Source organism: Lipotes vexillifer, unplaced genomic scaffold (assembly GCF_000442215.2).
Source record: "Lipotes vexillifer unplaced genomic scaffold, Lipotes_vexillifer_v1.1 scaffold778, whole genome shotgun sequence".
Taxonomy (NCBI): domain Eukaryota; kingdom Metazoa; phylum Chordata; class Mammalia; order Artiodactyla; family Lipotidae; genus Lipotes; species Lipotes vexillifer.
The window spans coordinates 3,412,268-3,425,814 of record NW_006774127.1 but is presented as its reverse complement, the minus strand read 5'-3'; the positions used below and the strand labels follow the sequence as shown (position 1 = coordinate 3,425,814).

General features: G+C 45.8%; 1 protein-coding gene and 1 pseudogene across 3 annotated transcripts in view; both read left to right on the top strand.

The window, feature by feature from the left end:
* The first annotated feature begins 2,430 nt into the window (after positions 1–2,430).
* LOC103081734 (DNA-directed RNA polymerases I and III subunit RPAC2 pseudogene) lies at positions 2,431–2,997 on the top strand (annotated as a pseudogene). The gene has a single exon (XR_456929.1). The product of XR_456929.1 is annotated as a DNA-directed RNA polymerases I and III subunit RPAC2 pseudogene (transcript).
* A 1,681-nt stretch (positions 2,998–4,678) lies between these two features.
* Positions 4,679–13,547, top strand: part of DAGLB (diacylglycerol lipase beta) — a 28,279-nt gene continuing 19,410 nt past the window's right edge. Inside the window, exons 1-3 of one of the 2 annotated variants that reach the window (XM_007448882.1) lie at positions 4,679–4,795; positions 6,208–6,359; positions 13,231–13,402. In XM_007448882.1, the coding sequence (XP_007448944.1) occupies positions 4,701–4,795; positions 6,208–6,359; positions 13,231–13,402 (419 nt within the window). In that variant the 5' untranslated portion in view covers positions 4,679–4,700. The remainder of the gene's footprint in view (positions 4,796–6,207; positions 6,360–13,230; positions 13,403–13,547) is intronic. The other variant, XM_007448883.1, reaches the window with a different exon arrangement.

The following is a 13,547-nucleotide window of genomic DNA, read 5'->3' as shown; positions in this document are numbered from 1 at the left end:
AAAAGAAGCTGCAGGTGGAAGGCCTTGCTAGGGAAGATCCAGCCCAGCCTTTCCAAAGATACCAGTTGGTTGGACAGTTTCCTGGAAAGATCAAACAAAGATTCCATTTCAATAGAAATCGTAAGTGATTTGTGGGAATGCTAAGTAAAGCACAAGCTTTGGGGTCAGACTTGTGTTGAGTCCTGGCTCCCCCACACTCTAGCTCTGACCTTGGATTTAACGTGAGCCTTGTTCCCGCTCAGTTACCAGCAGAGACTCCTGCCACAGGATTTCTGTGAGGTGTAGATAAGCCCATGTCCTGAAGCTTACAACACAGCTTGGGGTACATCAAGTGCTAAGGACCTCAGGGGCCCTCTTTCCCCTCCCCTTCTTTGTGCTTAACTTGGGACAGCTGCCTTGAAAGCCGGCTGGAACCAGTTCAGCCAGAGTTCCTTTGACCCATTCGACGACTTTAGTAGTTTTGCCCTTGTTAGAGAGCTTGCATCTTCAGAAAGTGACTCCCAGGTACCTTGTAAAACCTGCTGTCAGTGAGGTCTGATGAGGGCTGATTGGATTGGGGCTCCATGTGGGTTTTTCTCCTGTGTGCTTCACCATGTAGTGGCTGAATGTAGAAACTCCAAGGAACCTGCAGTCTGCCCAGTAACCACTGCTCCCTCCCCTGCCAACTGATCTGGGTTAGCCTTGGCAGTGTAGAGTCTTGTGCAGGTGCTGGGCAGGGCATTCTCTTCCAGTTCTGAAACAATTCCCACAACCAATTTGTCCCTGCAATTTAAAAGCAAGTTGCAGCATAATATAGTACTAGTCCTTTTAAACAATGACAAGGATACTTTTTTATACTACCAGAACATAATATTCCAGATTTCTGACCTAGTGTGACCTTGGGTACTTAAAAAGTGAGTCTTCAGGCAAACACTATATACTGACTCCATTACCAAAATGGAATGGAAATACAGAACCTATTTACTCATAAGTTTTCTAAGACAATAAATAGTTCTGTAATAGGAAAACTGGTGTGCCCTAAAACTAAGTGATGTGTTTACTTCAAGTTCTGAGAACTGAAGATCTCAGGACTTTAAAGAATGCTCAGGGAAACAACTATCCAACTGATGGAAAGATCACCTGGCTAAACCCCCCCCATCCCAACCCCCATCTGACACAGACAATAGAGCAAACATTAAATCCAAGGATATTAATCTTATTCAGAACATAGGGGTTTAATAGAGGAAGATGTGAATCAGTTTGAAACACAGAATAAAGATCAGTTTCTTCAAGTTAATATGAAGATAAAATGAAATGCCAAGAAATCGCTGAAGAATACCTGCTGTTATTTGCAAATACATAGTGAAATTAACCTGAAAGAACAAGCAGGGAAGGATATCAAAGATCTCCCCCCACCACCACCACCAAATTCAAGATGAAGCAAATATGGCAGGATGTTATCCCTTGTTAAATCGGACAGTGGGTCCTTAGGTATCGGACATCTCTGTATTTGAAAATTTTCATCATTTAGAAGTCATGATGGGTCATTCACCTTTTCAAGAGCTATGCTTTGACTTGGATATCTCATTTTGGAAGTAACAAAAAATAGTTATTTTTTAACGTTGATTTTTAAAAACTTTTTAAATTGCTATTTTTAATAGAAAATTGAAAAAAAAACTGTAAAATAAGGGGCTGTCTATGCTTTGTATGACATACCCACATGATGGCACAATATATTGTTTTAAAATAGCTCCAATTCAGGACTTCCCTGCTGGCACAGTGGATAAGACTCCATGCTTCTGATGCAGGGGGCCTGGGTTCGATCCCTGGTCAGGGAACTAGATCCCACGTGCATGCTGCAACTAAGAGTTTACATCCCACGTGCCGCAACTAAGGAGCCTGCCTTCTGCAACTAAGACCTGGTGCAACCAAATAAAACAAATATTAAAAAATAAATAAATAAATACAATAGCTCTAATTCAATCAATGGAATACTGTTAACGTGGAAATGGCAGAATATATCTGCAGTGATTAGAACTATACAAAATACAGGGAATTCCCTGGCAGCGCAGTGGTTAAGAATCCGCCTGCCAACGTAGGGGACACGGGTTCGAGCCTTGGTCCAGGAAGATCCCACGTGCCGCGGAGCAACTAAGCCCCTGTGCCACAACTACTGAGCCCGTGCTCTAGAGCCCACGAGCCACAACTAATGAGCCCGCGTGCCACAACTACTGAAGGCGGTGCGCGTAGAGCCAGTGCTCTGCCACAAGAGAAGCCACTGCAATGAGAAGCCCATGCACCACAACGAAGAGTAGCCTCTGCTCGCCGCAACCAGAGAAAGCCCGCGCACAGCAACGAAGACCCAACAAAGCCAAAAATAAATTAATTTAAAAAAATACATTTACCTTAAAAAAATTTGTTTACTCTTTTTTTAAATTAATTAATTTATTTTTGGCTGGATTGAAGACCCCAATGGCTGAATGAGAGGAAGACAGCCCTGGAAATGGTCCAGGCAGCTGGGACAGATAGACACTGTGTGACATTTGTATTGCATGAGGAGGACCATACCCTGGGAAATTCTCTTTGTTACATGATCATAAAGAACCTGGAAGTGGAATTTTGTGGTTACACTACAACCCATCCTTCAGAGAGCAAAATTAACTTGCACATACAGACTCGAGGTGCCCTTCCAGCTGTTGAGCCCTTTCAGAGAGGCCTGACTGAGCTCATGAATAGACGTCTGCCAACATGTGCTTGACACGTTTGAAGCCAGCATAAAGGAATATAAGGATCAAAAAGCCAGCAGAAATGAAGCCACATTCTAGTCCCTTATGCACTATGCAGGGAGGACTGACCTCTAGGATATTCTATTCATGTTCTTGCAAAACCCAGAAGTAAACGTTTGTGGTTACAATATGACCTGTCCTCCAGAAAGGCTTCCTCCTAGCTCTTAACCCACTTCTGCTGTTGGAGTCCCCGTAAGAAACTGTATTCTTCTAATAAATTCCCTCTTTTATTTAAACTGGAAAAAAAAAAAAGAATGTATGTGATCACAGGCACAACATTCTAACTTCTGAATCACCCTTTTTCACCTTAATTGCTACTCTTCCTCCAGATCTCATTTTAATATCTTCTTCAGGGAAGTCTTCCCTGACCTCTCTGATTAAGTCACTTCTGGCCACACCAAGTGCCCAATAAATATTTATTTTATGAATGATTGAATGATTCTCTTTTTCTATAAAAATCTCATAACTTCCTTGTTTACAATTCCCTGTATCATTTTCACAACCGTCAATACAGTTTCATTATTATTATTATTATTACTTTTTTTTAACATTATTATTTTTAACTCTGAAATTCTGCCCTTTAGAAGACCACTGAAGGTTCTTCAGACTTGGAAAATTTTGACATTTAATGTTTGTTCATTAATCAAGTATTTAATAAGTGCGTTTAATGTGCTCTATTATGTGCATTGCAGGGAACAAGATGGACAAGGTTTTCAAGCTCAGGCAACTTAACACACTCAAGGTGGGAGGACAGCGATAACACACGTGATACAATGTCAGGGAGTGACTAAGAGCTGTGAAGGAAACTAAAGCTGGGCAAAGGAGCGGGAACCGATGGGTGGGCTGTTTTAGATAAAGTGGCCAGGGAAGGCTCTTGAGGCAGTGACACTTGAGCTCAGGGCTGAATGAAGTGAGAGAGTGACAGGGACCTGCAGGAGGAGCGTCCCTGGCAAAGGATACGGAGACTTTGAAAACCTTGGGGCGAGAATAAGCATGATGTATTTCAGGGGAAAAAAGGTGGCAGGCAGTGGAGTGAAGGAGGGAGAAAGTAGTAACCCTAACCTGGGAAGGCAGATAGTCACGCATTTACAGACTTATGCTGTATAACTACCAAGGAAAAGCTTCTCTAGGGGTTTGGAGTGCAGCCTTGCAAGATCCTAAGCTGATGGGCCTGGTTTGACGGTTCAACAAGGTCACCCCAGCTGCTGTAGGGAGAATGCACCGTAGGTGGGGTGGCAGAGTGGGGGAGAGCACTGGGGAGACCGGGTTAGGTACACGATGAAGGGGGCTCGGGCCAGGGTGGAGGGCAGTGGAGGGGCTGGGAAGTGGTCAGAACCTATGACCTGCTAGGGAGGAAGGAGGGCAGATCAGGCTATTCCCCACTCCCCAGCACAAAGCTGCCGTGTGGCTTCAGGCCCTGAACCAGGGAATGGTCCTAAAGAGGCACTCCTGACCCCAGGATCGGTCAGGGCTGGGGGCAACTTCGTCATAGGCTTGCTGCCCCACAGACCTGGGTATGAACTCCAGATCCGCCACTGACTGCTGGGGGGTCTCTGGGCTAGCTAACCCTTCGCGTCAGGAAGACTCCTTATCTACAAAAAGAAAATAGCAGAACAGAATTCACACCTGCAAAGACCCTACGAGGCCCACCTGCGTCTTCCGGGTCAGCTCATCTGCGCAGGCGCAGAGGCCCAGCGGCCGCTGCGTGGGGCTCAGTGCGCGTGCGCCGGTCTCGGCCTCTCACTCTCTCTCTCCCCCCGCCCCCGCCCCCCGCCCCCGCCAGCCCTGCGGCCTGGGCCAAGAGGACCTTGGTAAATGGGCAGTCCTGCCCTTTGCCCGCCTGCCCTGGGCCTTCCCTGAGCGGAGGGATCGGGGCTCCGAGTGGCAGCGCGCTCGCGGCGAGCCGGCCCGAGCCCGGGCGGCGGGTTCTTCGCCATGCCGGGGATGGTGCTGTTCGGCAGGCGCTGGGCCATCGCTAGCGACGACTTGGTCTTCCCGGGGGTCTTCGAGCTGTTCGTGCGAGTGCTGTGGTGAGGGCGGGCTCTGCGGGCAGCGGGCGGCCGGGGCGGAGGAGGGAGCGGTGCCGAGGCGGTCGAGGGCAGGGACGATGTCGCCTGCCCTGCGTTCTTGTACCTGGTCCTCTCCACCGCCCGAGGAGGTGGGTGCCGCTGCTCTCCCCATTTCCAGACGGCACACGGCGGTCCAGAGCGGGTGCGCCGTGCCCGGCGTCATGGGGTGGGCCCGCCTGCGGGACGTCGGCGCTGCAGGGCACGGGCACCCCTCCGGGGCGTAGAGACCCGGGCCTGGGAGCCGCCGGGACTGCGCTGCCGCCCAAAGCCGTGGCCTCGAGACCTCCTGCCTCGAGCCGGGAACAGCCATCAGCATCAGTCCCGCGTTCTGCATGGAAACGCACTGCATCTTGTCTGCCAAACGCAGGAATGGCAACAGTACCGTTCGTGCCGTTCCTGAGCCGGTTGTGGCTGAATCCCTCGACCAGCACACAGGACTGGCATTTTCTCTCTAGTCTTTCAAAATGTGGAATCCGTGGGAAGTGGAATTGGGTGCCTGAAAGTCAGTCCCAGAGGGTCTGAGCGAAGAGTAATATCATCGTTATTAAAAAGTAGATTCTTAAGGGGAGGGGAATTTAAAAACATGAAATTATGAGCTGCTTCTTAGTTGTTTCATAGTTTTTAGGGCCAGTCTTTCTGAGATCATTTCCTGTTATTATTTCTAGAGAAGGATGTAATATCACAAAACTGACAAAAGCATAAAAAGTTATCTAGTCCAGTACCTCTTCTGGCCTTGAATCTCTAATACCGCGTTCTTGCGAAATGGTTCCCTGCCAGATTCTGAAATAACTCTCGTGAAGAGCCACTATCACGTTGCATTGTTTGGTGCTGCCTTTCATTGTTCTGTCCTGAATTACAAAATATACATATGAGTCTGCAATCCTTGTCCTTTCACGTTGATCAGTGTTCACCACAGAACATCTTTCCATAGCTTGCTTCCCATCCCCTTGTTTTTGTACCACACCCAGCAGATTACCATGTGCGTTTGTCAGTTTCTTGTTAATCCACAGAAGTAAAAATTCTCTTGCTGATGACTGAACAAGTATATACTTTGTTTACCAGGTGCATATCTTGGAGTCACGATGGGGCTGCTTTCCAGCAGTTCACATTATATTTGCTTGCTTATGGCTTTCAATGTATTACAACAGGCACAGAATAAGAACAATGATGTAAGCATAGAAAGTATAAAACTCATTAAAAAAAAAAAAGCCATACTCTTTAGTTGACTTAGTAAATATTTTATTGAGGACGATTCAGTTCCAAAGTGAACCTTGCCTTGTTTTGGAAAGTATTAACTCCATTTACTTCCTTCCATTGTGTTTTTCAAAGCGGCTCCTTGGATTCCATTTCTGACGCTACCTGTGTCTCGGCAGGTGGATCGGCATCCTGACGCTGTATCTCATGCACAGAGGGAAGCTGGACTGTCCTGGTGGCGTCCTGCTCAGCAGTTACCTGATCGTGCTCATCATTCTGCTGGCAGTTATCATATGCACCGTGTCAGCCATCGTGTGTGTCAGCATGAAAGGTAAACACTAGTCTCTTCTGTTTGACACCGTTTCTTCCTCTTCTTTTTTTGGCTGTGCAGCCTGCGGGATCTTAGTTCCCAGACCAGGGATGGAACCCGGGCCCCCTGCAGTGGGGGAGTCCTAACCACTGGACCACCAGGGAATTCCCAACACCTCTTCTTTTTTAATCGCTTTTTTGAGATATAATTCACATACCATACAATTCATCCATTTAAGTGTACAATTCAGTGATTTTTCGTATATTCAGAGAGTCGTGCAACCCTCCCCGCTATCATTTTCAGAACATTTCATCACCCCAAAAAGAATTTCCTGTACCCACTAGCAATTACTCCTCATTTCTCCCCAACTCCCTCAGCCCTAGGCATCCACTACTTTACTTCCTGTCTGTAGATTTGCCTGTTCTGGACATCATATAGTTGGACTCATCCACTATGTGGCCTTTCGGTCTGGCTTCTTAAACTTGGGATAACGTTTTCAAGGTTCATCCGTGTTAGAGCATGTATCAGCACTTCATTCCTTTTTATGACTGATTAGTATTGCACTGAACGTATATACCACAGTTTACTTATCCATCTGTCAGTTGGTGGACATTTGGGTTGTTTCCACTTTTTGGCTGTTACAGATAATGCTGCTTTCAACATTCGCATACATGTTTTATGTACCCTTATGTTTTTATTTCTCTTGGATATGTACCTAGGGGTGGTAGTGCTAAATCACATGGTAAATCTGTTTAACTTCCTGAGGAACAGCCAGACTGTTTTCCAAGCAGTTGCACCATTTTTCTTTCCCACCAGCACTTTATAAGCGTTCCAGTTTCTCCACATCCTCACCAACACTTATTATCTGACTTTTTGATCGTAGCCATCCTGGTAGATATGAAATGCTGTCTCATTGTGTTGGGGGTTTTTTTGTTGTTTGTTTTGTTTTTTTTGCAGTACGCGGGCCTCTCACTGTTGTGGCCTCTCCTGTTGCGGAGCACAGGCTCCGGACGCGCAGGCTCAGCGGCCATGGCTCACGGGCCCAGCCACTCCGTGGCATGTGGGATCTTCCCCGACCGGGGCACAAACCCACGTACCCTGCATCGGCAGGCGGACTCTCAACCACTGCGCCACCAGGGAAGCCCTCATTGTGGTTTTGATTTGCATTTTCTTGATGACAAATGATATTGAGCATCTTTTCATATGCTCAGTGGCCATTTTTATATTATTTTTAAAGAAATGTCTGTTCAGATTCTTTGCCCAATTTTAAATTGGGTTCTTTGTCCTTTATTAATTAGTTGTAAGAGTTATATCTCTTCTTGATAGTTTTATTCTATGTGTTACCATTTTCTTCAGGCAGTCATTTAGCTGAGAATGTCTGAAAACGTTGGAAACCTTCCCTGTCGATTACTGTGGTTTGTAGGATGAGCTGAGCACTCTTGTGTCTAATAAAGAAATGCAACAGTAAAGGAAAACTCATCCATCAAAGGCAGGGCTGCATGGCATGCTACCATCCAATGTGTTTTATCACTGGATGAATCGGGATGTAGGAGGGAGGCTTACAGATTGTAGATGATGATGATAAAACTGGGAGGGAGTAAGTAGCCGATACCCTGGGTGATGGAATCAAGATCTCGACAGGGTGGAACGATAGACTGAAACTTCATAGATGGTAGTTCGTGGGGAGAAATACAGAGAGAAATGTTAGTGGCAAAGTGTTTCATGAGAAAAAGACCTTAGGGTTTGGATGACCAAGAAGCATGGCGCATGCCCACGTACTGCAGTAACGTAGAAAATACAGCTCTGGATATTTCAGTTTACCTCTGAAAACATGAATGCATGGGGTCTGGATCAAAGACGGTCCCAGTTCTTTGGTCTTTGTCGGACCCCAAGTCTGGATTGTCATTGGTACTGATGCTGAAGGAAAGGAAGGAGCTGAAATGTGTACGATGAGGATTTAGCGCTATGAGGTTCTGTTGAGCTCAGATTTTCTGAAAGATGGTGTCATTTCAGGTACAGGGTATCTAATTTAATTTCCCTATCTGTTCACATCACATTCTGTTTAGCACACCAGGTTTACAACTGTAATAGTGGGTTAAGTATAAGCCTTTTTCTCCTTAAATGTTTTTCTTCGGATAGTTTTGGTGGTGTCGGGGCACAGTCACGCCCCTGCGGTGGATGGATGGCCGCATGCCTCAGGCTTCTCCTCGCAGGCACCGTCACACGTCAGAGTTCGGCAAACATCTGTCGGTTGTGTGGGGTGTTCTGGGGGGGTTGCTTATGCAGCAGCCTCCTCCAGACAGGACTTCCCCCCACCCCTCACAGAAACCGGCCCTCTGCCCGGTGCAGCTTGGGTGGTTGGTTCAGGACTGGACATGGGCCCTGATTCGGGCCAGTGAAATTCAGGGAGTTTCCTGGGAAGTTCCAGGGAAGTCCTTCCCTGCTCCTCCGGGAAAGATCCAGAAGCAGCATGTGGTTTTCCCCCCGGATGGCGCGTGCACGAGTGAGCTGCTGGGCTCCCGCTGAGTCCCCTCCGCTCACAGCACGGGAGGAGCTGAATACAGGGGACGGCAGGGCTGAGAAGCAGGGGGCACCCTGGTGCCAGTCCCGGCCCTGCGTTTCCAGCCCCTTGACTTAAGACAGGTCCTGCTTGTTTTGTTTTTGTTTTTTTAATTTATTTATTTAATTTACTTGTTTTTGGCTGTGTTGGGCCTCCATTGCTGCGTGCGGGCTTTCTCTGGTTGCGGCGAGCGGGGGCTCCTCTTGGCTTCTCATTGCGGTGGCTTCTCCTGTTGCGGAGCACAGGCTCTAGACACATGGGCCTCAGTAGTTGTGGCACATGGGCTCAGTAGCTGTGGCTTGCGGGCTCTGGAGCGCAGGCTCAGTAGTTGTGGCGCATGGGCTTAGTTGATCCGCGGCATGTGGGATCTTCCTGGACCAGAGCTCAAACCCGTGTCCCCTGCATCGGCAGGCAGATTCTCAACCACTGCACCACCAGGGAAGCGCCCTGTTTGTTTTTAAACCAGTTTGAGTTTGATTTTCTGATACTTGTAGCTAAAGATACCACAACTGAACTGAAGACAGTATTTTATAAAAACATGTTAGTTTAATTGCCAATTTGTTACAAATCAATAACGTCATATGCTTTATTTTAAATATTATGTAAATTTCAGTGAAGAATACCATAAAGTGAAAAAAAAAAAGACAGATGATGGCTAAAGTCAAATAAGAAGAGGAATAACCATCAAGCCAACAGTATTATCAGTGAAGTCATACATTTGGACGAAGTCAGCGTTTCTCTTAACAGCCTAGGGGTATAATTTCAAAGCAGTACTGGGGATACAGCTCATTACCTCAGTGGAAGCCATAAGGTTGTTTTCATTTTCTTCTGATGAAAATTAACCTCTACTAGTAAAATAAATAATAGAATCTATAATAAATGTCAGAATTGGCATATTGGTGGATTTAATCCACATTTTAGTAGTAATTGATCATTGCCTAACAGTGTCACATTTGTGCATCAGTTCAGATTTGAAATTAAACTGCTGTTACAACCAGCCTTTGCTGTAGCATGCGTACCACTGAACCTGTTTGAAATAAAGTTTTTCTCTTATTTTTTCAAAGAAAAAGAAAGACAAATGGGAAAAAATATTGTAATAGATGAGACGTAGAGCCAATCTCCTTAATATAGAAGGGCCCTACGATAAATAAGAAAAAGACCAATAACGCAAAAATGGGCAAATACGGTGAACAATAAAATAAGTAAAAGAGATTTTTACATATATAAAAAAACATTCAGCCTAAATCACAGTAAGGAAAATTCATCAAGATGATACACTGGGTTGGTGAGTCTGTGCAGTTGTGAGACTGTTGCTTCTGGGTCTTCCCTGGAGCAGGGAACGCCTTCCCCAGAACCTCCCTTCTGCTCAGGCAGCTCATTTTGTTGGTGGGCATGTAGATTTGTTGAATCTCTTAGAAGCCTAGTTTGGCTGTGTGTGTTGTGTACATGTGGGTATCAGTCGGTTTCTTCCCCATATATTTGCATGTGTGCAAAATACTTGAACTTTGCCACGGTGTCGCTTGTAGGCATGAAAGATTGGAAGAAACTCGGTGCCTGTCAGTAGGCCGCCGGTTTAAGTGTCGCTTGTTCACATGATGGTCTCCTGTGCACCTGTTAAAAAGAATGTGAAATGCTTTGTGAATGGACAAGGAGTGATTTCCAATATGCTAAGGTACAGAACACTGTATGTAGTTTGTTACCTTTTTGTAAAGGGATAAACTTACCTGTTTGGTTTATGTGTGGACTCTGTGGGTGGGTGGGGGGGTACATGAGTGACTAGTTTACTTTGAGGGAAGGTGACCGAGGGCTGGGATTCAGTGGTGGGAGGGAGGCTTAACATTTACTTTATACCCACTTGAGCGCTTTGAACTTTTCACCCTTTACCTGCATTGCCTGCACAGAATCAGAGTTTTTTACAAGTTATAAACTTTAGGTCTATCTTTTAATAACCGTGAACCCCTTGGTAAACTTTATTACTGATACATGGATAACTCCCATCACCCCTTCTGTTTCGTAAGTCATCTCAATAATTAATCTGTCATTTGAACGGCAAGGCCCTGTTTCTGGAGCATTTGGCTGATACGCCTCTAAACGAAACAGCACACATTGTAAGGGAGCATTTGGAACAAAGAGAATTCAGTCATCTGTATCCAGAAAACTGACGCTTGTGTATCTACCTCTTTCTTGGTCTTCACTGTAGAATCTCGATATCGTGGTAGTTTCTAGTTTTGATTTGAGAACCTCCCTGATGAAATCCTACTGTTTTGACCACGTGGGAGGTTTAATTAGGGAAGATCCACCCTCGTGACTTTTGCGTTTTGAGAGAATGCCCTCAGCTTCCAAGGTCTGCCTTCGCTGTGTTTGGTTTGGATTCTGGGACATGTTGCATCACCTCGGCGTTTGTGTCTCAAGAGCTCCTCTCGTGCCAGAGAAAATCACTGCAGTGGCTAGAGGTGTCAAGTCCCAAGATTCTGTGACACAGGCCTTCCTTGTGTGGCTCTCATGTCATTGGCTCAGCCATGTGAAGGGCAACAGGGTTACTTCCTGAGACAGCGTCAGAGATATTACGATTGGGGATGTAGCCACGCTCATTCATTCTGGGGCGTCAGCCTTGTGATGCTCGCTGCAGCACCAGATCCACACCGGCAGCTCTTTACGTCGAGGAGAAAATAAAGGTCTGAGTAAAAAAATGCTTTTCTAGGCAAGCGTAAACATAAAAAGACTTTTTCAGTATCTCATGTCTTTTCTGGACCCTTCACCAGAACTCCGTCTCCTGCTTCCTTACCTCTGAATTTGCTTCATCTGGGCAGTGTCCCGGGCTGGAGCCTCCCTGCTCCAGCAGCCTCTTCTTTGGAATCCTAGCCCTCCAGGAGGTGGGATGAGAGCAGGTGCTGTTTCCTGTTTCTCTCTGCTGGTTGACTATTGTTATATAATAATAGACTCCAGATACACGACTGATTTTTACATACCTGCACTATTTGTTCCTCAGGGAGAGAGAGAGAGTGCTGTTTCAGTTATCTTAGAACATTTTGTCTTTGTGCCGAAAATAAGGCCGGATAGTGTCTAATATTTTAAAATATGACTCTAAGTAATTCATTCTAATGGAAGGTAGCTTTTGGAATTTAAAAGCTATTTCCTTATCAAATTATTTTTTAGATCTTAGATTTTTTTTCAGTCACTGTTTTTGTTTTAATCATGTGGCATTTTTATGTTGCTTAAATTGGTGTTTATCACAACTTTTTCCCAAAGGGAGAGAGTTGATTTACACCAAGAATTAAAGTACACAGGCCTCTAATGATACTTGGATTTGTTTTACAAGCAGTTTTATTTATTTATTTATTTTTATAAATTTATTTGTTTCTTTTTATTTTTGACTGCGTTGTGTCTTTGTTGCTGCACGCGGACTTTTCTAGTTGCAGCAAGTGGGGGTTACTCTTCGTTGCGGTGCTCAGGCTTCTCATTGTCGTGGCTTCTCTTGTTGCAGAGCATGGGCTCTAGGTGCTCGGGCTTCAGTAGTTGTGGCACGTGGGCTCAGTAGTTGTGGCACACGGACTTAGTTGCTCCGTGGCATGTGGGATCTTCCCGGGCCAGAGCTCAAACCCATGTGCCCTGTATTGGCAGGCGGATTCTTAACCACTGTGCCACTAGGGAAGCCTCAAACTCAGTTTTAAATGTTGTGTCTAAGTGGTGGGCTTCTGCAAGTGGTCTCACACATCAGAATTGTTCGCTTCCCAAAAGTGAGGACCACGGAGCATTGGTGAGGCAGAGAGCCTGCAGCCTGCGAATCTGGATTATGTTTTAGAAAGTGGTTACTAAGCTCTCTGAGCTTCAGCTTCCTCATTTGTAAAATGGGATGATGACTATGTCACAGTCATTGGGAGGATTAAAGAAAAACGGGCCCATGCTGTTTCAGGTGGTGCCTGGATTTTCCTGGCTGTGAGAACCCGGGTGACTGTATACCTCTGTTTGCTTGTGACAGTTAGTTCTGTTTTATGTTGGTTGTCCCAGCATTATTAATAGAGCCTCCCTTTGCTCTCAAAATTATCCCAATTTGGACAATGATTTTATTGTCACTCTAGTTAGAACCCAGAAGTGTTTTTAAACGCTGGTAAGTCTAAGAAATGAATCTGAGGCTTTTTGTCATGTTTCCCATCCCTCGCTTTGTCTCTTGCTCTCAAACTTAGGCATTGTTGCCCAAGTACAGGCAGAAAAGTCAGATGGCGGGTGTGCCTGTGGGACACATATGTGTGCTGTGACAGCTGCTTTGTTGTGGAAGGGCAACTACTCATCTCTGAAGGGGCAAGTGACCAGTTTGAACATTTTCTGTTTCAGGGACCATTTGTAATCCTGGACCACGGAAATCCATGTCTAAGCTGCTCTACGTGCGCCTGGCACTCTTTCTGCCAGAGATGGTCTGGGCGTCCCTGGGGGCCGCCTGGATAGAGGACGGTGTTCAGTGTGACAGGACGGTGGGGAATGGCATCATTGCGACTGTCGCGGTCAGGTGAGGTCTCCAGTCTTCTGCAATTTCTTGTCCAAAATGTACTCGAGATGGAGGTAAACAAATACCTTCTGAATAACTGAGGTGGTCCAGTGTCATGCAGCCTACCTAATATAGTTAGAAAGGGATCTTTTTTTTTTTTTTTTTT